The 22,949-nt window shown below is 44.8% G+C and overlaps 1 protein-coding gene across 1 annotated transcript in view; it reads left to right on the top strand.

Annotated features, from left to right (window-relative positions):
* TMEM104 (transmembrane protein 104) overlaps positions 1 to 22,686 on the top strand; it is a 529,892-nt gene extending 507,206 nt beyond the window's left edge. Inside the window, exon 10 of the mRNA XM_069654861.1 lies at positions 18,500 to 22,686. Coding sequence (XP_069510962.1) covers positions 18,500 to 19,260 — 761 coding nt within the window. The 3' untranslated portion in view covers positions 19,261 to 22,686. The remainder of the gene's footprint in view (positions 1 to 18,499) is intronic.
* The last annotated feature ends 263 nt before the right edge of the window (positions 22,687 to 22,949 follow it).

The raw sequence follows: 22,949 nt of genomic DNA, 5'->3' as shown, positions 1-22,949 counted from the left end.
AGGAGACTTAGGAATTGACATTAATTGAATTATCAAACTTTTACAGGTTTCGTATTTCAACTTCCAAGAGTAATAGTGCATGAACAAAGGTGGTCTGGCCACATACATCTTGGTGTCATTTTCTGCCTGGATTTCATTTCCAACACAGTGATGAGGGGCCACATTAGCAATGGGACAGGTAAATCGTTGGCTATCAGACATTTGTATAATGCCTTGCAAAGAGTTCTGACATCAAGATACTTCTAAAAGCCCTTGATGAGCCCTGGACCAAATATCTATTGCCCTGTAGTGAAAGCCCAATGTTAATAATTGGGGGTGACTTCAATATAAGGCTTGGTGACGGCTCTGTTGGGGTGGGCTTGTCACAGGAAGTAGACCTTGCACTCAGAATACCATAGTCAAATATGATGGATGGGTCTACATCCAATGCGGGCAAATTGTGCTTAAGATAACAGATGAAAGGGGGATCAGCGCAGTTAAAGGGAGGTTATGGTGTTGGAAAACGAAAAAGACAATGCCTATGTAGAACACAGAGTTTCACATCTTTTTGTCTGCATAGACCTCAATGCAACCTGTAGTATACAAGGGGCAAAGAAGCCACTATATGTCTGCAGGCTGCCAGCAGTAGAGAGCGGCATCGCCTGGTCAAACCTTATGGCCTCAAGAAATCTCTTCGACTCGGCTACTATATTCAGCTGCCCTGACCTGACTCCATCTTGGGAAAGAGGAAAATCTTTTGCCACAATTGATTACATCTTTGTATCGTGCCCAATGATCCCAGTGCTAACATCTTTCAAAGTTATAAAAACAAAGTCGAGCGATCATAACTTGCTGACTATAGAATGGACCTCAACCTGCTCAAAAAAACATAAGTCATCTATGGAACTTGAGACCAACATCCAGGGCAACTGCCTTAAGTTGAGCGCAAGAAACATTGTTGAACTAAAGAAAATCTACAACAGACACGGATAAGCCAGAACTGTAAATGGGACATCTTTCCAAATTGACTATCAGCCACTGCTTGTGACCTACAGCGCAATGTTGAACAAAAAGGAGCTACCATTGAAACAAAAAAAAATACAAATTCGATGCAATCTTGGTGGCAAAAAGAAGAAACTTGCGCAAAACACTAAAGCTAATAGAGATGCCGCCTCAGAAGCAACAAAGTAGTACAAGTCTTGGCTTAAAGGACATTGATTCTCTTTATACCAACGAGACTCCGAGGAAATGCTGAGACAGGTGAGCGGTCACAACCCGTGTGAATTCTGGTCCTTAAGATCTACAGAACGTTCAACTAACGACGCACTATCAAACAGTATTACAGAAGGTACCTGGGTGAAATTATATAAAATCTGTTCCAATCTCCATCCATAGCCACGCCTCCAGTACAGAGAGAACTAAAGAAATCCTGGGCAGAACTCCACGGCAGAGAGTACATTATAGACATTATCTGCAAGCTGAAAAACTCAAGAGCCCGGGCCCGGATGGGATTACAAATATAGGCCTGAAGAACCTCCCAGAGGAATGGGCAACCTTCATCAACCTGGTCTTCAGAAGATGTACTGAATCCAAGGAAATGCCAACATCGTGGACTTCATCAATAGTAGTTCCGATCTTTAAAAAAAAGGCACTAAAGACGACCCTAGAAACTTCCGTCATATTGCATTATTAGATGTAATTGGGAAGGTGTATGGTTCTCTACTATTAAACAGATTCCAAACCTGGGCAAGCCAAGCTCTGTGTGCAGATACCTTTCAGACAGGTTTCAAGAAAGATATGGGAACCAGCGCAAACATCATGCTACTGAGCATCCTAAAGAGCAAGATCATCGATGGGGTGTGGGGAGGGCCTTGGGTTTTCCTCGCATTTATCGACCTAACTCAAGCTTAAAACCAGGTCAACAGAGAGAAACTGTGGTGCAAACTGTCATCATGGAATTGTCCCGGAGAAATCTTGGGTCCAATAATGGCCTTGCATACATACACCAGAATTGAAGTACGCCTAAACCATCAGGGCCTACTATCAACTGAAATACCAACAACACGCGGAGTAAAGCAAGGCTGTCCCCTTGCTCCTGCTCTCTTCCTCGCTTAGCTGGGCGACTATAAAAATGCTGAAGGAAGGGTGAGGGCTTTCCCGCCAACAATTGGACAAGTAAAGGCATCACGCCTACTGTATGTGGACGCTATGATCCTGCTAGATCACACCGCAAATTGGGCTGCAGAGACAGCTAGACAACATATCAAAATACATCGATTCAACGATCTGGAAATCAACAAAGTTAAGACTAAAATCATATCATTAGAAAAACATAGCAGGAAAGCCGAAAAAAATTGGAAGGATCCGAAATTGAAAAAGTGACAGAATTTACATATCTCAGAGTCACGATGGACAGCTCAAAACAGAATCATCAATGCAGCGCGCTCTACATGAGAAAATGAGAAAACTGACATTGCAAGCTAAAGCGATCGACAAAAAGTATGGCTGATTCTCATTACCTGTCATCAACTTTTATAGAGCAAAAGTTGTCCCATCTATATCTTACGCAGCCGAAACTATGCCATACATACCAAAAACAGATCAGTTCTCAATCTGCCAAATCGACCCTGATGGTCTTCATTAGACGTGAACTTAGCCAACTATCACTGCAGGCAATTATTGAACTAAACAGCATGATGCTCTACAGAAAGACCTTACTGCAAAATCACCCCTGGATATTCACCTTGATAAACATGGAGCTTGCAGGTGCTAGTCGTAAAATGCTTACCTAAAGAGAAATTGACCCAGAATCCAACAAAAGTCAAAAGGAAAATGGACGAATTAGACTGGATCTACAGTCTAGATACAGCATTCAAATACAAACTAACCGCCCATCTTCCACCTCAGGTGAGAACATTCAATGAGATACAGGACTTCATGAAGAAATATCCCAACAGAAAGCTAAGGAACACCTTTTTACGAGCACGTCCCCAACAAAGGACTTTCAACTGCAAACAAGTGCAGATTCTGGGAAAATTCAAATCAGACAATCGGACACCTTTTGCTGTCGTGCTCTGGAATGCAAAATATTAGAGCATCATACCTGAAAAATCACTTGGCTTCAGCTTACACCCACGAAGAAGACTTTTGGTGGGTCCACCTGATCAGCGGCGAAAAGACCTTGTGGGTCACAGCGGTGGCAACAATTTTGGAACAGATATTGCTAGACAAAGGAGAGGGTTAACCCAATGACTGCCAAAGAAAAAACTTTCCCATCGACTTGCTACACAATATAGACCAGAAACTCGTATCACAGATTAGAAAGTAAATGACGCACCTTCCTATGAAATCACTTTATACACCAATTTTGCTTTTTTCTTCTTCTCCTCCTTCTTTTTCCGCATTTTTCTTCTTTGTCCCAACAAACTTTTCACCTCGTAAAAATCACAAACGCGATTCAATTAAGTAATAACATTTTTTTTTTATTATTTATTTTTTAAAGGGAGGTTATAAGATATTCTGGGTGAGTACACATTCCAGAATAATAGGTTCCAATCAGCAATGTATTTTCTTTATAATTATAAAAATGTTCGATTGGCACGTGTTCGATTGGCACGTTCTACATGATCTAACGATTGTGAAACGTCTGGATAGTTCCCATGACCCTGTCAGTTTCCAATGACTATAAACAGATGTTAGAATCCCAAATTAATACTGGAAAATCTAACCTACATGGTGGAAACCGATAAAACGGGCAAATGCAGATGAAAAATGCTCCAAACAGTGCATTTCTCGGCTCCATATAAATCTGCCTCAGTAGCTCAGAGACTGATTTGGCGCAACTTCAAGAATTAAGTAGCAGAATAGAAACTGCTTGATTGCACCTAACCTCTGTCATCAGGCCCCCCAAAGCAATCAAAGCAATATAATTACCCTACTTGGTACAACCAGGACTGTAGGAAAATGAAATCTAGGCTTCTGGAAATTATTAAGGAACCATACAGAGATAAAGCTGTTTTGGCCTTGATAAGACAGTGTGAGACAATGGGATGGTTGTATCTATTTGGTATAAAGACCTTCCAATCTGCCGCATGAGCTGGCAACGTGGATGGGAAAGTGTATTGGTACCGAAATACTAAAATGTGTTATTGCTCCCGCTGGAGCTTGCCCATCCTAGGCCTCCATTTTAAAATGCCGATAATTTAGTGCTTCTCGTCACAGGGCTCACCCTCTATTACCATGAACTGTGATATTCTCTCGCCCCTACAGGGCACCCTCCTTCCCCGTACAATCACCCTTTTATGTTATCATGGGCCCCTAATTCATTTCCCTGAACCTAAATCACTTTGGGGGCCGGGGACCTGAATGTTTATCCCAACACGCTCTACCTGGAAAAATATGCATTTCACAAATCGCACTTCAAATTCTTATGTCACATTTTCTCTCAAAGTGGAACGAGTCGTGACCCAGGATAAAAGTGAATGCCTTTTCAGAAATTCCAACCCCGGAGGATGTCGGCGATATTCGCTCCTTCCTGGGGATGGCCAGTTATTGCAGCAGATACATCTGCGATTGTGCAACTAGAAGCACATCACTGAGGAAACTAACAAAGCAGGACATTCAGTTTTGATGGTCTGAGCCTGTGAGGAGGTGTTTCATCAAATCAACCAAGACATTGTGTTGGCGTATCACATGGCCTACTTTGATGCGTTACTTTGCACAGACTGATGGTGGATGCCAGCCCTGTTCGACTAGGGCCCATACTGGCTCAATATAAGCCAGTGTTAGTAAAAGTTTCTCTTTTAGCAACTTTTCCTCCATCGTTCTATGAACCCCAACATTTTTGCTTTTGTGCACCTGTCCCTTCTTTTTACAGGGAAGCAAAGCTTTTAGCTTACCTCCCCTGGCCTTTTGTTCATTTTCTTATGGGGAAACTGAACAGTCCTTCAGACTGAGAGTACTCAGTACTGGGGAATTAGGTGTCTTTTTACTTTTGTGTTAACATTTTATCAGTCAACACAGCATCTTACAATGCAGTGGGGATACTTTTGTACCACCCTAGTTTTTTTACACTTGGGATTTCTGGTTACTTTTATGTGTCTAAAGACAAGCTGATGGCAGCAGTTATATTTTCTACCGTTTTGTATTATTTTTAGTGTGCACATTCAAGTTTGCAGCGTGTGGCTACTGAACGTGGCTAGTGCCCTAAAATGGCAGCGGCATGTAATTTTTGCTTTTTCTTTGGCCATATTGTTCTTGCTAAGTCAGGACATCCCGTATAAGGTCATGCACTTACATGGGAAAGCTGCTGCTTTCGTGTGCTAGTAATTTGTCTGTGCTTGGCCCAGGAAGGGGGTGGGACTGTTTGGGCCCATTCCACATCTGTGGTGCCTGAAATTCTAGGTGTGTGGCATGAGTGAAACCTGCACTGGTCCCTGAATTGGACCATTGCTGGCTGTTTGAATAGTACATATTCTTACCATTGGTAGGCTAGGACTTGCTTCCAGGCAGAATCTTGGGTAAAGGGGAGACACACACAGGATAATGTCAGGCGAGTAATTGATATCATAGATTGGGGGGGTTAGGGGAGACCAAAAATAGAACAGGCCGTGACAGATATCCCATTAGGTATGCTACCATTCCTAAAGCCAAATGCTCGAGATAAGGGGGGTATCTTATTAGAGGCCACTAAGACAACACTGCAGAGCTGGCATAGGGCTATCGGTGGCAGCGGAGTCAAACAAGGTCTGGGTCCACTATCCCCTATAGTACATAATGCAGACTTCTCGCCTGGGCTCCATAAAATGTTCTGGGAAGGCTGGAGAGACGCAGATACTGTCCCTACAAGATATGTACCAGGATGGTGCCCCACTCACCTTCGAAGCCTGTAAACAAAGATTTGGCATTACCGAAAATCACAGATTCAAATATATACAACTGCGCCACTGGATTTCACATCCAGAGGTTAATTAGGCCGAGCTGCGACCCTCAGTAGGCCTAGAATTAACAATACGGGAGGGGACACCCACAAAAGGGATCACTAGACTATACAAGCTACTAGACATGGCGCAAACAGAAGACACCCTCCAATACATGAAAGACTGGGAGCGGGACATAGGGGAGGACATTACACAGGCAGAATGGAGTCAAATCTGGAGGAGGGCTCATAAACTATCCAAATCCACAGCAATTAAAGAATCGGCATACAAACTCTATCGGTGGTATATGCCCCCAAGTAGAATACACAAAATGATCCCCACATACCCTCCAGAATGTTGGCGACAGTGTGGGGAAAGAGGAGATATGTTCCATGTGTGGTGGTCATGCCCAAGAATGAAAGTGTAAAGGAAAGAAATACTGAGCCTTATCAGAGACATAACGGGCGTCGACCTACCATGGTCCCCAAAAGTCATCCTGCTGGGGGCAGTAGCAGAAGGGAAATATGCAGCCTCAGGGAACAGAGGGGCCCCCATAACCCATCTATTGACTGCAGCCAGAATGACAGTGGCCCAACGGTGGAAGACAGTGGACGGTCCTGCAGCGCCATGGTGGTGGGTGAAAGTGTTGGGAGTTATGGAAATGGAGAACATCTGCGCCACAAAATCAGGGACATATCTGAAATTCTTGGCCATATGGGAACCCCTTCAGGATTACATGGGAGAGAGGGAGACATAATACTTTAAACCCCGGATCCTCAGATATATCCACATCAGATAAGGACAGCAGAGACTATGGCTGACAGGTTGGCTCATGGAACTGTTCTGGTTACAAACCAAGGTTTTTGTTTGGTATGTACAATAATGGGGGTAAGGGGGGGTGGGTAAGGTGGGAGGGGATAGAAAAGTAAGAAGACAATACTGGATTTGACGCTAAGGTTCATGCATAATGAATATGGGGTTCATGAAGGTAACATTGTTCATAATACATGTTGTAATTAATGACCAATTATTGTCTTAGTTAAAATTAAAATAAAGTTGGTTAAAAAAAGAAGAGGACTCCTGCAGCCATTTCCTCAGATCCGAGTTGGAGCGAAGTATCCAGTGTAGAAGAGCAGCTGACTGAAGAGCTGTGGACGCCCGAAGAGGCGCAACGTCCCTCCCTGCGTTTTGCTCGGAGCAGTGCTTCCAGCCTTGGACTGGTGCGACCAACCATTCTCAACGTGTTCCCGAGGATCCCAGTGGACTGACCAGCTCTCCAGTGGACTTCCTTGCTTGGACAATCGTTCCACGTTCGTCGCCAGTACTTTGGTAGTCGCTAGCTTATGCTGTAAGTCGCCATCCTGTCGAATGTCAGTCTCCCAGCTTCAAGGGATCCTGCTCTGGCATCTTATTCAATCGTGACTGCAAAAACACATGCTGTCACCTGTGTGCTGTTGCTTTCCCTTGTCTGGTGAATTGTCCTGAAGAGGTCTGCATCGATGCCTTCTGCATTTTTTCATAGCCATGGTTGCACTCTACTCCTGGAACCGACCGAAAGAATCCTTGCACCTGCAACTCCTAGGCACCTCTCACTGGAACCAACGGTGGGAAAACGTACCTCCAACGACCCCCAGTCGACCCACACTTAGTCATCTGGTAAAATCGGAGTTGGAGGGGGACGGTCAAGTAAAAGCGTAACATTTGCCGCCACCCTCTTCGCCTTATAATAAACCTTAGACTAAACGTTGGTTATTCCATTACATAACTTTTTGATCATCCTGTCGGAAAGCTGCTGTACCTGAAAGAAACATAATTTTACCTACCAGCAACTTAGTTGCTCATCTTCTCTGGAACACTCACCAACACAGGGACCTTATCTACGCAATACATTTTCTGGGGAGAAGCTTTGAGACTTTTGGGTATAAGGCCCCCACTCTTCATATTTATTAGACTTCTGAAGTTGGGCCATATTCTCTTGTGACTTGGTTCCACCTTACTGCATCACTTACTTACCTTCTTTTGTTGAATACGATATTGAATGCATTCATAAGAACATATGGTGACTATATATGTTTATAATTGAGTGGTGTGTAATATTATCAACTGCTTGTGTAATTTCCTAAAGTGTGTTTTTTTGGCCTAGAGTAAATATAGTATTTTTGTACCTGTCTACATTGAATTATTTGGTCACTGTGTGGTCTCATTGTGGAACCATGACCCCGCTCACACTACTGTGAATAGACTTGACTGCTCTCCTCTACTACCTTGATTGGGTTTTGGCTAACCTCCCAGTTACCCTGTTCAGCATAACTAGGGTGGCCTCCTAAAATCTGTCCACCAGGCCAGATTCTAGAAATCCATCTCAACAACCCAAGATCTGTGATCGCATATGCCAGCAAGAGCCTCTCAGACGTAGAAAGTCAGTACTCGCAGCCTGAAAAAGAAGGGCTAGCAATCATATGGTATGCATGCTCTTCCACATGTTTCTGCTTGGTAAACCGTTGACGATAGTGACTGACCATCAAGCACTGATCACCATATAAGGAAATCCCAAGTGCACCATGCTGCAAATGGAGAGTTGGTGCCTTTTGTCTACAAGACTAGGATTTTATTATCGTACATAAACCAGGCAAAGAATACAACTCGGCTGATTTCATGTCTCGACATCCGCTCCCCGAACAAAAGGATGATTGGGTCCATTGTGGAGGAATAAGTAAATTTCTTCACTCAGACACTCCAGGCTGGCCCAGTGACCACAATTCTCGTTGGAGAATACACACAATGCGATGACATGTTGCAGAAAGTACCAGAATTGATTGTGTCCAGGAGATTGGGATCTGTATTCTCAGGAGGAATGTAAGATGAAGATGTAGTGCACGGATTTATGCACTTTCAAGCAGGTGAAGGATGAGCTCTGTCTGCGGAAGGGCTCATCATGAGAGGTACCAGATTGGTTCTTCCCTCTGAGCTTCCAGAGAAAGCTCATGAAGGTCATTGAGGCATGTGTTGCTAGACTTAGTCATTGTGTTGCCAGATGTAGCCATTGTGTTGCCTTTACCTAGCCAATACTGATAGATAGCTGTCCGCTTCCCTACACCCACCCATCATGCCTAACATCATACCCCGACCCTCCGCACTCATCCCCCCTACGCCCTTCCTTCCATCCTTCTTCACCAAACCCACTGATCACAAACCCAGCACACCCTCGACGCGCCCTAGAGCTACTAACTCTAGAAATCAAACATTAGGCCTCCGCTCCAAATCCTCACCACAAACCCAACCAGCCAAATCTGAAAACAAACCAACCTCAGAACACCACAAACTGGCCTCTACCAAGAAGGCAGCCAAAGGGCAGAATACCACCCCACCCCCACTGCCACGCCTTGACCTACAATGCGCATTAATTAATGCCAGATCCCTCCCTGCCCACGCTACTGAAATTCATGACCCGCTTACCAACCTCGACCTTGACATTCTCGCCATCACCGAAACCCGGCTACACAATGCCGCCGGCCCTGCCATCTCCCTAGCCATCCCATCAGGATACTCCATCCTTAGACAGGACAGAACAATGTCCACAGGTGGGGGTGTAGCCCTCATAGTCAAAGATCACCTAGAAATAAGACAACTTTGCTCAAAATTAGGGGAGAACGTAGACTCTATCTGATAAAATCGCACTCTCCCCCAATACCACCATCACCCTCAATCTAGTATACCGCCCACCAGGCCCAATACTGGACTTTCAGGATAACCTCTCACATCTACTAGGTGAAAACCTTAAAACAACTACCAAAACTATTATTCTAGGAGACCTTAACCTGGTACTCCACGACCAGAAAGATAGACCCTCCACTACACTAGCACAAGCTCTCCGGGAAATGGGATTTGAACAAAAAGTACTCAATCCTACCCACAAAAAAGGACGTACTCTTGATTGGATAGCTGACCACAACTGTGGCGTCGACATCCGCTCCATCACACCCACCCCATGGTCCGACCACTTCCTCATTCATTTCCTCATCCCTACACCTAACAACTCTGTAAAAAAAAAAACTGAAGCCAGCACCTCCAGCCCCAGCCAGAAGCGCCAAGAGCATCACCAAAGAAAATATCTCACCCTACCTACACCCCCTCACTACTAACCTCTCTGCCACATCTGACCCAGCTGCACTGGCGGATATCTACAAATCCACCATTAGCACTGCCATAGATATCATCGCCCCTCTACAAAAGAAAAAACAAAAAATACCAGACACTCCAATACCTGGTTCTCAGCAGAACTAAAAGAATTACGAACCAAAAAACGCAAAGCCCTAAACGTATGGCAAAGAGCGCCCAACACATCCTCGCTATCCTCCTACAAATCACTGGCCACCCAATACAAAAAAGTATAGCAGCCAAATCTGCGTCCTACAACGAAAGAATCTCCAACGCCACCTCAGAATCCAAAGAGCTTTTCGCCATCTTCAGGGATCTATCCTTACCGGCTACTAAGTTTCAAGAGGTTGTTAAGGACCAAGCATGGTGTAACACCATACAGTCCACCCTCTTAAACAAAATCGAACTCCTCCAAGCTAAAATCCTAGAGCATCACAAAAATCTCACTCAGCACATCCTATCAGCATCCCATACGGAAACTGTGACTGAGAACATAAAGACAAAGCTCTTTACTCCATTCAAATTCAGAGAAGTCTCAGAAAAAGAGGTAATCGATATTGTTAACAGAATCAAACCTTCTAACTGTAAAGGCGACGCCTGCCCCACCAAACTAGTTAAAGACTGCGTAGAAACACTAGCACCATTTCTTAAAACTTTCATCAATGCATCCTTCAACACAAACTCAGTCCCAACCAGCCTAAAAGAAGCTTGGGTGCGCCCTCTTCTTAAAAAACCCACTCTAGACCCCGAAAACGCCAACAACTCTAGACCCATAACAACCGTTCCCTTCCTGCTCAAGATCCTCGACACAGTTGCCTACACGCAAATACAGCAATACCTGGAAGAAAACCGCATTCTAGGAAAAAGGCAATCGGGTTTCCGCCCGGGACATGGGACCGAATCGGCCCTACTAGATCTCAAAATCCAACTAAATGACATCATGGACAAAGGCAAACCTGCACTCCTGCTCGACCGATCTGCCGCCTTCGACCTGGTCAATCACGATATTTTAGGCACGCAACTCAAAAATGAAGCCCACTTCTCGCCAGAAGCCATCTCCTGGGTCAAATCATTCCTCGAGGGTTGACTTATTAAAGTCTTTTCTGACTCTGCGAGCGCTACTCCCACCACCATCTACTGTGGCGGTCCACAAGGGTCCTGCACTGCACCCACCCTATACAACCTCTTCACCCTCCCACTGTTCAATGACTTGGACCGTCGTCACATAGCATACACCACAGGGCTCTATGAACAAGACGCAGTGGCACTAACCAAGATCTATACTGCCATCCAAACCTGGATGGCAGCCAACGGCCTCTGCCTAAATGGGGACAAAACAGAGATCCTACTAGTTGGCACCAAAGAAATACTTAAACTCCCACCACAGTACAAATCCTTCAACATAGATAACTCCACCATCACAGTCTCCACTGCAGTAAAAACGCTAGGAGTATACCTTGACTCCACTCTCTCCATGATACGGCAAGTCAATGCCATAGCTTCCTCTGCCGCATTCACCACTAAGATAATCAACGCCGTTAAACCCTTCCTATCCACTAAAAACTGCCTGGCCGCAGCAAGAGCCACAGTAGGTACCAAACTGGACTATTGCAATGCCCTCTTCCTGGGCACATCTGTACAAAACTTTAAAAAAATGCAAGTCACACAAAACAATGCCCTCCGAGCAGCCCTAAGCATCCCCAAAAGGGAGCACATCTCCCAAGCCAGAAAAGAAGCCCACTGGCTACCAATAAAAGAACGGATACTATTCAGATCCATGGCCATCACCCACAGATGCCTTTCCGCAAAGGCTCCACCCTATCTTTCCGAAAGAATCACCCTTAACACATCCACTAGACCCACTATGTCACACACGACCAATCAGACCTACGTACCCACATTTAAAAGAAGCAAAGCCGGGGGGTTGAGCTTTCAACACCTAGCACCCAAAAATTGGAACGCACTCCCCACCGCGCTTAGGAACGAAAACTCGTACCATATCTTCCGCAGACTTCTCAAAACCACACTATTTAACTAACTCCACCCCACCTTACCTATCCTACTGTATTTTCACATGTGTATGTATATAAGCACAATTGTATGTATATATGCTAACATGTTCTGCATTGTTTCTCTATAAATATACCATGTAGGCCTGTAAAAAGTTAAGATTGCCTCAGCGCCACAATGCCCCTGGGCAGATGTGCGCTATACAAATCCAAATAAATAGTTGCCACCAAGCGACAGATCAGGGATGCAATGTGGTTTACTGGGATTAATGAGATGGTTCAACGTACCATTGAAGCATGCAATTTGTGTCAAAGTACGATGTGGCCGGACAGACCATAGCTGCTGCAGATGTCAGAGTTACCAGAGGCTGTGAGAAGTCATTTAGTAGTTGTCTTTGAACTGTTTAAAAGAGGCAAATACTGGCTTGTGATCATGGATGAGTACTCCGGATTCCCTGTAGTACTGATGGTGTCTTCAGCTGAAGAACATATTTTCAGTGTGTGGAATCCCAGTCAGACAATGTACCCATGTTTAGCAGCCTAGAGTTTGCTCGATTCATGCAACACATGGGGATTCACCATAGGGGATTCAACTCAGGCTGATGGAATGGTTGAAAGGTTAATGGGAAGTTTCAAAGAGGTGTGGCAGCAAAATGAGCTTTGTTCCATGTCGCTCAATCGGGTGCTATGCAACATGTTGAGCGACTACCAGAACTCTCCACACAGACTGACCGGTGTCCCGCTGAGCTGATGTTCGGGAGGAAACAGAATGTGCCTTTTTCATCTTTCCTGTATGGATAGCTGCATGGATTAAGAACTGGCATTGAATGTTCAGAGCAGGAAGCAAAGCATGAAGAGGTATGCTGACCAAAGGAGACATTCAGTGGCATCACCAATGCAGCAGGAGATGGAGTATTGGTATGTCTGCAACAAGAGAGAAAAGTGGACTGCAGGTTTGATCCAATGCCCTTGACAGTCACACATGTGATGGAATCCATGATAACCACGAGATCTTTCTCGCTTGATCACTCAAGTGTGTCTCATTTTAAAAGGTACATTGAGAGAGCATCTGAAGGATGTGAGGAGGATTTGTGTGAGGAAGTGGCAATTCATTGTCAGGATTCAAGGGGAGAAGGGGAGCTAGTGGCCATTGCCTCTTGACCTGTAAGGTGTCTAAAAAGGGTTGTGTGTGTTAATGAAGAGCTATAGACTCTGGTTCATCTGAAGGGACATGTTCAATTTGTTTGCCCCGGGAAGATGTGTCCTGGTGAGCAAGTTGTTCAACAGCCACACGCTGTGTGGCTGATGTAAACATGTCCGGGCATGCATCGGGGTGCTTGGAGGTCAACACGAGTGCGCAAAAAGAAGGGCGAGCGCGGCGTCCCTCAATGTTCACCGAAAGGTGAATAAAGAAGGCATACACCTACACCTGATTCCTCTCCTTATTTCCTGCAACTCTTTCAAGTGTACCCGAAAGCACAGGGAACACGAAATCATTGAAGAACATTTGCCTCAACAGTCCTCCCTGCCCCACTCCACTCACAAACACCTTTATTTTGAGCCACTTCCATCACTCGACTCCATGGGCATTGGTGGGGAGGGATAGGGGCTCGGCCCAATTTTACCAGGAGTGGATCGGCACCACCTAAAATGCCTGACCCTTGCAGGCTATTTCACAGGCTACTGCCTTTCCTCCAACATTTTCTTTGCAAACCCTCTTCCTTTACCTTCCACACCAACTCCTGTCCAAGACCACCATAGAGCTGGTACCACAAGTGCAGATGGGAATGGATTGGTACTCCTATAATTGCTGGTGCAGATGAAGTGGGGAAGTTTAAAATTCATTGTGGACCTATGCCTCTTTAACTTGTTTCTCTGCAAGGATCAGTGTAAAATGGTGTCCCTAGCCCAAAACATTCAACCTCTGGACCCTGTGCACTGGCAAATCTCCTCAGACCTCTAGCCTATGTCCATCTTCCCGTCCAGCCAAAACACTGGAAGTACCTGGTGGTTGGGAGTACCCAATACCAATATGCAGTCCTGAATTTTCAACTTCGCAAAACTTCTGGCAGTTGTCGGCGCTAATCACAGGATGTAGTTGTAATTGGTTATTTATAACGTGCTTAATACCCAGAGGATTCTAAGCGCAGACCCGGGGATTGTACCTGTGTTGCTCTGCTTTGTCTTTCTTCCAAGGTGAGCATGTTGCCCCTGAGCTATCCTCCCGAAACTGGACAGTGTTCAGTGTTCAACAGTGTTCTTCACATACCTGCACGACCAGCTGATCTGTGCCATCTGCTTCAGTTATTCTCTTGCACCCTAAAGAAATGACACACAATACATTGCATCTTATTCACGGGCTGAACATTCAGAAAATCGGTCTGGTTAAATCTAGGCACCAGATCGTGGTCTGAGCATTCCTTCGCTGATTAGGTCTCATGACATCGTACATTTTCCTGATGCTAGAGGTCAGGTTGGATATGAAACCCCTCCTGTGACTGTTGCGATACCACCTGTTCCAATTTTATGGTGATATGGCGCCAGACTTTCTGCTGGTCTCAAACATTATGAAAGGACCTCATTTGTGGGTCATCAGAGTCAACTTGCTCAGAGCAGATCCCCTTCGCCCACCCTGGTTTCGGGTCACAGGGGTTCAGTGCCTGTTTGAAAGGGACATGGTGCTCATCTGGATGACCTTACAGTGAGTTTACTGTGAATCTCTGCACAGACCTCTGAGCACATCAACCTACTGGGACGGAGTCTGTTGGCTTGGCTCTTGTAGGCTTTCACCCACCGTGCAGGGCAAGTTTGTTCAGATCCTGATTGACAGCACAGTGGCTGTGTGCCACTTTAATAAGAGAATTGGTCTGGTGTTGCTGCTTCTGTGAAGGCAGGTCATGCTACTAGAAGGACCTGATGTTGATCTTCACATCCTGCTGGACTCGAGAAGTGGAAATCTTTGCTTCCAGCCTCATCAGCAAGTGCAAGTTGTTTTGCTCCAGGGAGTTCGCCCAGAGAATGCAAATTGATTGTACAGTGAACTTACTTGCCATTCCCTCCAGTTTCCCTTATTTCTCTGCTTTGCAGGAGATGGAGGAGGTTTGAGTCTACCTTGATTTTGATTGCCCCAGATTGGATCAGGAGGACATGGTACAGGTAACTTTAGCCATGTCTTTATGCTTATCCTAGCAAGTCCCAGCAATATCATACTTGGTGTCCCAAGCAGCGAGCACAGACCTCCACTTCAACCTGAGCAAAATGATCCTTAATGTCTGGCTCCTGAGATTTGAATTTGTCTAATAAGGTTATGTGCATTGTCAGCAAGACGTCTGCCCACCAAATCCATGGTGTACATTCTCCAAGTGGTCTGAAGAATCTGGACCAGATTTCTTTATCTACTTCCTCTGCACTATCCAACCCTGCCATCTGGCCATAGTAGGTCTTCAGATTAGCACAGTAAAAACACACTTGAGTGATCTTTCAGACTTTGAGAGAGCTCCACCATGCCAAGTTTTTTCAGTGATGCACTGTAACTGAGTTCACACTTTGCTGATGGCAGCTAATTTTAAGCCTTTGCATCCATGTTCCCTGCAATTTCTCACCCGTCAAATGAGTTTTCTGGTTGTGATCACCTCAACCAGTCAAATGAGCGAGTTCAGAGCTGTGTCAGTAAGCCTTCTCACCTCTCTTAGTGGGCGAGACCTTCGTAGATGGTCGAGTTCCACCTATCACAGAAGATGCATCTTGCTGTCCTTTTGCCTCCTCGTTTTCATCCTTCCAAGACTAAAGCGCTTACAACACCTACATCCATTAAAGGTTGGGTTTCTTTCTCTGTCAGGCTTCCAGATTCTTATCAGCTTTGTTACTATGCTAGGAAAACTGTAATAAAACAAAGTGAACAGCGTTTGTATATCTCAATGCTGTTACAGTTCAAACAAGTGCCTGTCTGTCTTCGGACTCATTCCATAAGTGTTCTGGTAGTAATGGTTACCCTCCAAAGTGGGTGACGTTTTCATTGGCCAGTCTGCAACGTGGCAGTCCTACACATTCTCTGGGTTCCTCGGCCAGAGTGATCACTCTGCCCTTCATCAATTTCTGGTGCTGGTTACTTACAACCCTTCCTCCCCCAATTCTCTACTGCTTTAAGAGACTTTGAGCTGAGGAATCTGTGGGATGGAAGGTGTTCATTAGAATAAAAAATTGCTTACCTCCTGTAATCTTTCTGTGCGTGGACTAGTCCACCCTTCCACATATTCCTAATTTGCGGCTCTGGATGCCATGGGTGTCATCTACACCAACTTCGCTGATGACGCCCAGATTCTCATACCGATCACAGGGAATTTTGACCATGATACCTTGATCATTAACAAAATGTATGCAATAATACAAAACTGGATGACGCTGAACAGCCTATGCCTCAACAATGAGAAAACAGATTCTGATTGTGGGCTCCCCAACGAAAATTAACGCCCTCCACCCTGATTATACATCAATCAACATTGATGGTACTCCAATTCCAGTTTTGAAACAGGTAAAAACCTTAGGGGTGTACTTGGACGCTAACCTAACTATGAAGAAACATGTAAACGCCTTATCTTCATCTACCTTCTACACTTCCATATGAATTGCATTAAGTCGACAGTCCCTCACGCACACAAATTGCACTACTCTATCCAGGGCATTGATATTATCCAAGTTGGACTATTGCAATGTACCCCTACTAGGTAGTTCTAATGCCAACCTAGCCAAATTACAACTAATGCAAAATAAAGCTCTACAAGCAGCTCTAGGGCTAGAAAAGTCAGACTACATCTCTAACATCAGGAGGGAGACCCATTGGTTACCCATCAAGACTAGAATTCTCTTCAAATCATTGTGTATTACCCACAAATGTCTCGCCAAGAAAGCTCCCATTTATATCAACAATTCTGTAAGTAAAGAAGAATCTAACAGAACGCTCAGATCCAATAAAACTCACTCCTTGGTGTCCCACGTTAAAAAAGTTCCTGAGCAGATGAATGGAGCTTCCCAGTTATGGCCCCTAAACATTGGAACTCCCTCCCCCTAAACATCAAAAATGAAGACTCCTTCCAGTGCTTCAAAAAAACGACCAAATACATGGCTATTTAACCAATTTTAGCCAACTGTCACCTAGTCAACTATAGTCCGCTATTCTCCACTCTAGACAGATGCCTTTTTATCGAAGCCCCCCATTACCAGAATATGCAAATATGTAAATATGTCCTATGCAACTATAACCAATGCAAAATTAATATGTATACTATTGTATTTTGATCCGTAAATGTAGGTACTTTGAATGCTGATGAAATCTAATTAAGATGTCTATAACTACGCCGTGATACCTCAGGGTTTGGGCGTACAATAAATGCAAAGAAATAAGATTTAAAAAATCATCCCACTCACCCAACCCTTATACGGATGACTGCTGCCTGTGGCATTTCTACACTTTGGCCTCTAGTGCGTGGCCAGTTGGCGGAAATGAGGTGATGGGGCTGGAGCGTCTCGATGTATGTACCATGAGTGCCACATCTGGAGTCGGGGTCCCAGTGATGCCCTTCAGAGTTGCAGTGTACCCCCAAGCCCCTGTGTATGTAAATGGTTTCTGCACGAGTCTTGTCTCGGGTGAAGATATTTCTAAGATGAGGTCTCTGATGGAGGAAGGACCTTTCCATCAGAGGGGCATTTCTGAAGGCAAGTGATTTATTTTTAATTTTCTGAGGTTGTTAGGAATAAATCAAACCCTTTTCTGGATGCTCTTCGATACTGACCTTCTATTCTGTCTTAAACTGTAGATGCCGATTGGGCAAAGTCTGCAAAGTCCTTTCAGCTGTAAAACGTATTTGACATCATGGTTACCAAAGCAGCTGCTAAACACTGGAAGCAGTTGCAAAACTGTTTTTCTCCGCTTGCGGTTGATTTACCTCCAAGGGCGCTCTGCTTTTTAACTGAACAAAAAATGGAAAAAACATGTTTTATGTCAATCGGGAGAAGCATCTTGGGGGTGGGTGCTCAGGAAAGGTGCAGGGGCTGAAAGCTTCCGGGATCGAACGGTAATCAAAGGCCTTGCTGGTACATTCAGTGCATTTTAGCAGCTCTTGGCCTTCTCTTGCGCTATCAATTAAGGGTTCTTTTCTGGTGAAGCTAATGTTAAGGCTTGCATGGAAATGTAGGGACCAATTGATGATGATCCTATCGTTATACACGATTTCACCATAGGTTGTGATTCCACCATTAGTGTAGCCATTGGTTTGGACTTGTGTGGGTTGCATTTGATGTCATTTGATCGTTTCACGTTCCCAGTAGGTGTTCGTCATTCCAGCAGAAATTAACTGTCTGTAGATCATATGTTTATGTATGAGCTGTTTCGTCATGCAGAGTATCGAAACATACTAACATTGCTTTTCCTTTTTCCAGCCTTCATCATTATGATCATTCTGGCGCTCATTCGGATCAGCAAAGGACAGGGGCAAGGCCACCCTCCCATTGCACAGTTCTCAGGCGTTCGCAACCTCTTTGGGGTGTGCGTGTATTCCTTCATGTGCCAGCACTCTCTGCCATCCCTCATCACGCCCATCTCCAGCAAGAAACACCTGACCCGCCTTGTGCTGCTGGACTATGTCCTGATCCTGGCCTTCTACAGTCTTCTGTCATTCACAGCTATCTTCTGCTTTCGCAATGACTTGCTGATGGACATGTACACACTCAACTTCACCAGCTGCGGCATCATCAGCAACTCCTTCATCCGCTACTTCCTGGGACTCTTTCCTGTCTTCACCATCAGCACCAACTTTCCAATAATTGCAGTGACTCTGCGTAACAACTGGAAAACACTTTTCCATCGGGAAGGGGGAACGTATCCCTGGGTGGTGGACCGAGTGATATTCCCAGTCATCACCCTAGTGCCACCACTCCTGGTGGCGGTCTGCACGCATGACCTCCAGTCCCTGGTAGGGATCACCGGGGCCTACGCTGGGAATGGCATCCAGTATATCATTCCAGCATTCCTGGTATACTGCAGCCGCAAGGACATGAAGCTCATCTTCAGCGACCGTGTTATAAACAAACACCAGTCCCCTTTCCGGCACACCTGCTGGGTCTGGTTTGTGCTTGTTTGGGCTCTCTCTTGTCTGGTGTTTGTAACTTCAAATATCATTTTGAGTGAAACTAAGCTCTAAGCACAGGACAACTATGAATTGCACTTTAAAGGTCGGGGATTTCCTTCCAGCTATTTATGGAGGCCTGTGAACGACAACCATTTATCACCTGCTGGTAATTGTCCTCAGTGGTTCCTGATCAGGTGAACCTGTCCTTCCACTGGAAGGTTTTTTTTTTTTCTTGCTAGTGAAGCCATTTTTTGCTGTCTTCCACGCAGTGCAGCAGGGCTGCACAACCATCTGGCCACTCAGATTTACTGGTTGTATTGAGCTGGCTGATCTGTATTTTTTAGTCTTGCCTGAGCTTCTGCAGACTGATGGGTTCCAAGCACATTTTCTTCCCCCTGGAACACCATGCGCAGCAACATACTTTTGGCTGCGAGTCTGTGACGTTCAAAAAGCGGTGCGCTAAAGATGGGTTACGCCCCATCACTCAAAATGCAAGATGTCCTGAACTGAATGTCTATGCCTCCATTTTATGACTCTGCTTTTTGATAAAGAACATCTTATGCCACCATCTTTATGATGCCCAACAGATCAACAGTTCCATGTTTCATTTCAAGCACTTCCCCTGTCACTTGTCCTCTTGGTTGTTTGCTGCAGTGTCACCCTCACCCATCGTGCTTCTTTTGCTACAGCCTTCACTGCGTCCTGCTAGATTTAATGCATTCATGTAATCCCAATCTCATCCCATCCCTTGGCTAGACTTTAGATACTCGGAAATGCATACAGTGCTCAGCTGAATGTGCTTTCAAGCATTTTTTTCCAATTTAGAGTGTGGATCCAGAACTGGAAGCTCCCAGGCATTTTTCCTCTTATTAAGCACCTATTAACCATTTGCCCTACACATTCACCACACTGCTATTGGCTCGACAAGTATAAATGGCTTGTGAGTTTTATAAGGGTCTGGGTGATTCCTCTGCAGCACTAGTGCAAGCAGGAGCACAAGATTGCCAGAGCTCTGCATGGGAAGCCATTGTACCACCTGAACCTGCAGGACACTGTGCCAGATGTTGAGAAGAGGATAATTTGCACAATGCTGACTTTGGGGTAGGGACTTAGTTGGCACTAGCACTAAAGCTTGTGTTGATGCTCCCAGTGATATTAAAATAAAGACGCAGGGACGCTTTTTGCTCCTCATAACCCACCTCAGGTGAGTGTACAAAATGGAGGTATGGCAGTGTGTATTGTATTGTTCAGGGGTCAGTATAGATACAAGTCTACCAATTGCAGGTCTTAAGATGAGTTCCTAGACAAAAGCACTAAGCTTATAATGTCCAATCTGCATTAAGAATGCTACTTAGCGCTCACTGGTTTCGTCGCCTGTGTCCTTTATTCCTTGCACATTTCCCATTTGTTGTCATGGTTGCAATTCAAAGTTCTCTGTTGCAAGATATTTATCGATCTTTTGATGCTCATGAATTTCCCACGATTTATCGTTTTAGTTGCATAGACAAGTAGTCCTAGTGTTTATGTGAATACTGTGAAGAAAATGAATCCCAAATCTCATTTATTTTTTCTTTTGGGGGGGCTCGATACGCCCCTCAAATTATATATTACCCAAACCCACCACACATATAATTGCGCTGAAATGCGCAGTAAAATATTCGACATTTTGGCATTCAGGATTTTGGTCCACAAATGTATGGAGTGATACCCGCCTAGTGAGCTAATCCAGCCTGCGAGACACGGGCACTTCCAGTGTGGATGTATTAGGGTATAGCCAATCTTGTGTGAATGTGTTTTTTGTGTGAGATACTAGTTTATGCTGCACATGAGGCAGGTAAAATGTCTCCACACCTCCATTCATGCTTTCTTGGGTTATGGATTCTACCCATCCTACCTGTGAGATGGTATGTCTTATATCTTGGTCTACCCCAAGAGCGTACTATTTCATTTGACAGCATGGGCTCCCATAGTGGGCGTCTAGGCCCTTCCTGTCTTCACCTAGTCATAAGATCAGTCTCGATTTGCAATTCCCCTGGTTTCTCCCACTACTTGTGGCCAATGCGCCCCTGTCTGGGACTCGTATCTTGGCTTTTCCCCTGTAGGGTCCCCCCTGACTTGTCATGTGTTACTCTTCTTAATGATCTGCACTTCAGTGTCTTTATCTGGGCTCACCCTATCAATAGTTGTTCTCACCTCCTCCCAATGTCTGACTCTTATCTGTGTTGGGCTATCTTTGTGTGCAGCACTATCTTGGCATTCCCCTTTCATGGTCTTTTTTGGACTTGTACTTCCCTAGTCTGTATCTTGAATGCCCCCATTTGTGGTTCTGTCGTGGGTTTACCTGCCTGTGGCTCTTACCTTGCGCTTGCTGCCTACCCCTGGTCTGCATCTAACTTGCCTTCTCCCTGTGTCTGCCGCTACATTTTGGGATCACCGTCTTGGTGGCTGCAACTTGGCACCACTGTGGTCGTGGCTCTACCTTTTGCTCCCCTTCCTCCTTCATTTTCTACACAATCTTGTCGGTGGCGCCATGTTGTCCTCCCAATGTGTATGCCTCTGTCTTTGACTCTATGCCATGTAGTTCTCCTGGATGTGTCATAACTATTACGCTTTCTGAAGTCATTTCTCGCAGTGATTCGTTTCTTTTCTCCTTCGCTGGCCTAGGAACTGCATCTCTGGTTCGCATGCCTGCTCCCTATGTGTCTTGTAAAAGTTCCTGCCTCTGGTTCACTGGTCTTGCCCTATCCCCGTTCTTGGTTTCTTGCCCTTTGCGACCTCTTTTATGAACCTGGCAATGGACCTAAATTGATGGCTCGAAGAATTCGACCCTGTTTATCTCCAAAGCGAAAGAAAAGCGTTCTGTGTGTATTTATAATTTAATTAAAATAAAACTGGCTGATGTGGTACTGCCAGTGGTATCTCCACGTGTTGACACCTCTTATGAAGAACTTTTCTGCAGTGCTATGTAGGAGCGGAAAGGAGAGAAGCCAAGCGCGCTCTGTTTCAATATAGCTTCTTTTTCTGCATACCTTTATTACTTCTAATTCAACAGTGTAGAGGTTGCAATGCTCGTTTACAGTACAGCATTCACTGATCTTACACGCCTGCCTTTTGTTATGCTTTTCAAAAATGTTGTAAGAATTTTTGTATTATTTTCAGAAGACACTGACTTGCTTATAGCATCGAAATGTTTTCTTTTTCTCCATACTTCAATTGTGAAGCTGATGTCTAATGCCCGGAGTGATGTCAGTCTGGTGTTCGCTTATCCAGTATTGAATCTTTCCGAATGAGAATCCTCTGCCTCAATCTGGTCTGAACAGAAAGCATTTCAGAAATAGTACTTTAAAAGCAGTATCTTTCGAAACATGAATTCAACTCTGCATACCATGTGTTATTTTTATTTTCCTTTTAAACTTTCTCGCCCCATTAGGCTGTATTTCTTTATATCAAATGCGCCAGTGCTGGATTTCAAACGTGGATTAAATGCATTTGATATTATTTTCATTTCATTATTACTGCAGCAATGTGCATTTGTAAATGGGGAACTGGTACAAGGTAGGTAAGTTGAACACGAAAACTGAACATGTCTGGCTAACACTGTGCCATAGAGCGATGCTTAGAGGCTGGTAGAGAACATACACTGGGATGAATGGGAGTACAGTAAGACAGTTATTAGAGAGGTAAGGGTTGCATTGTCTCTATTAATCTAGTCTAGTACTGCTAAAGTGGACATGATGGGGGTTGGACTAATGAGTAAGGTG

Source organism: Ambystoma mexicanum, chromosome 3q (genome assembly GCF_040938575.1).
Source record: "Ambystoma mexicanum isolate Mex_15411 chromosome 3q, UKY_AmexF1_1, whole genome shotgun sequence".
Taxonomy (NCBI): Eukaryota; Metazoa; Chordata; class Amphibia; order Caudata; family Ambystomatidae; genus Ambystoma; species Ambystoma mexicanum.
This window is presented reverse-complemented; position numbering and strand designations above follow the sequence as displayed.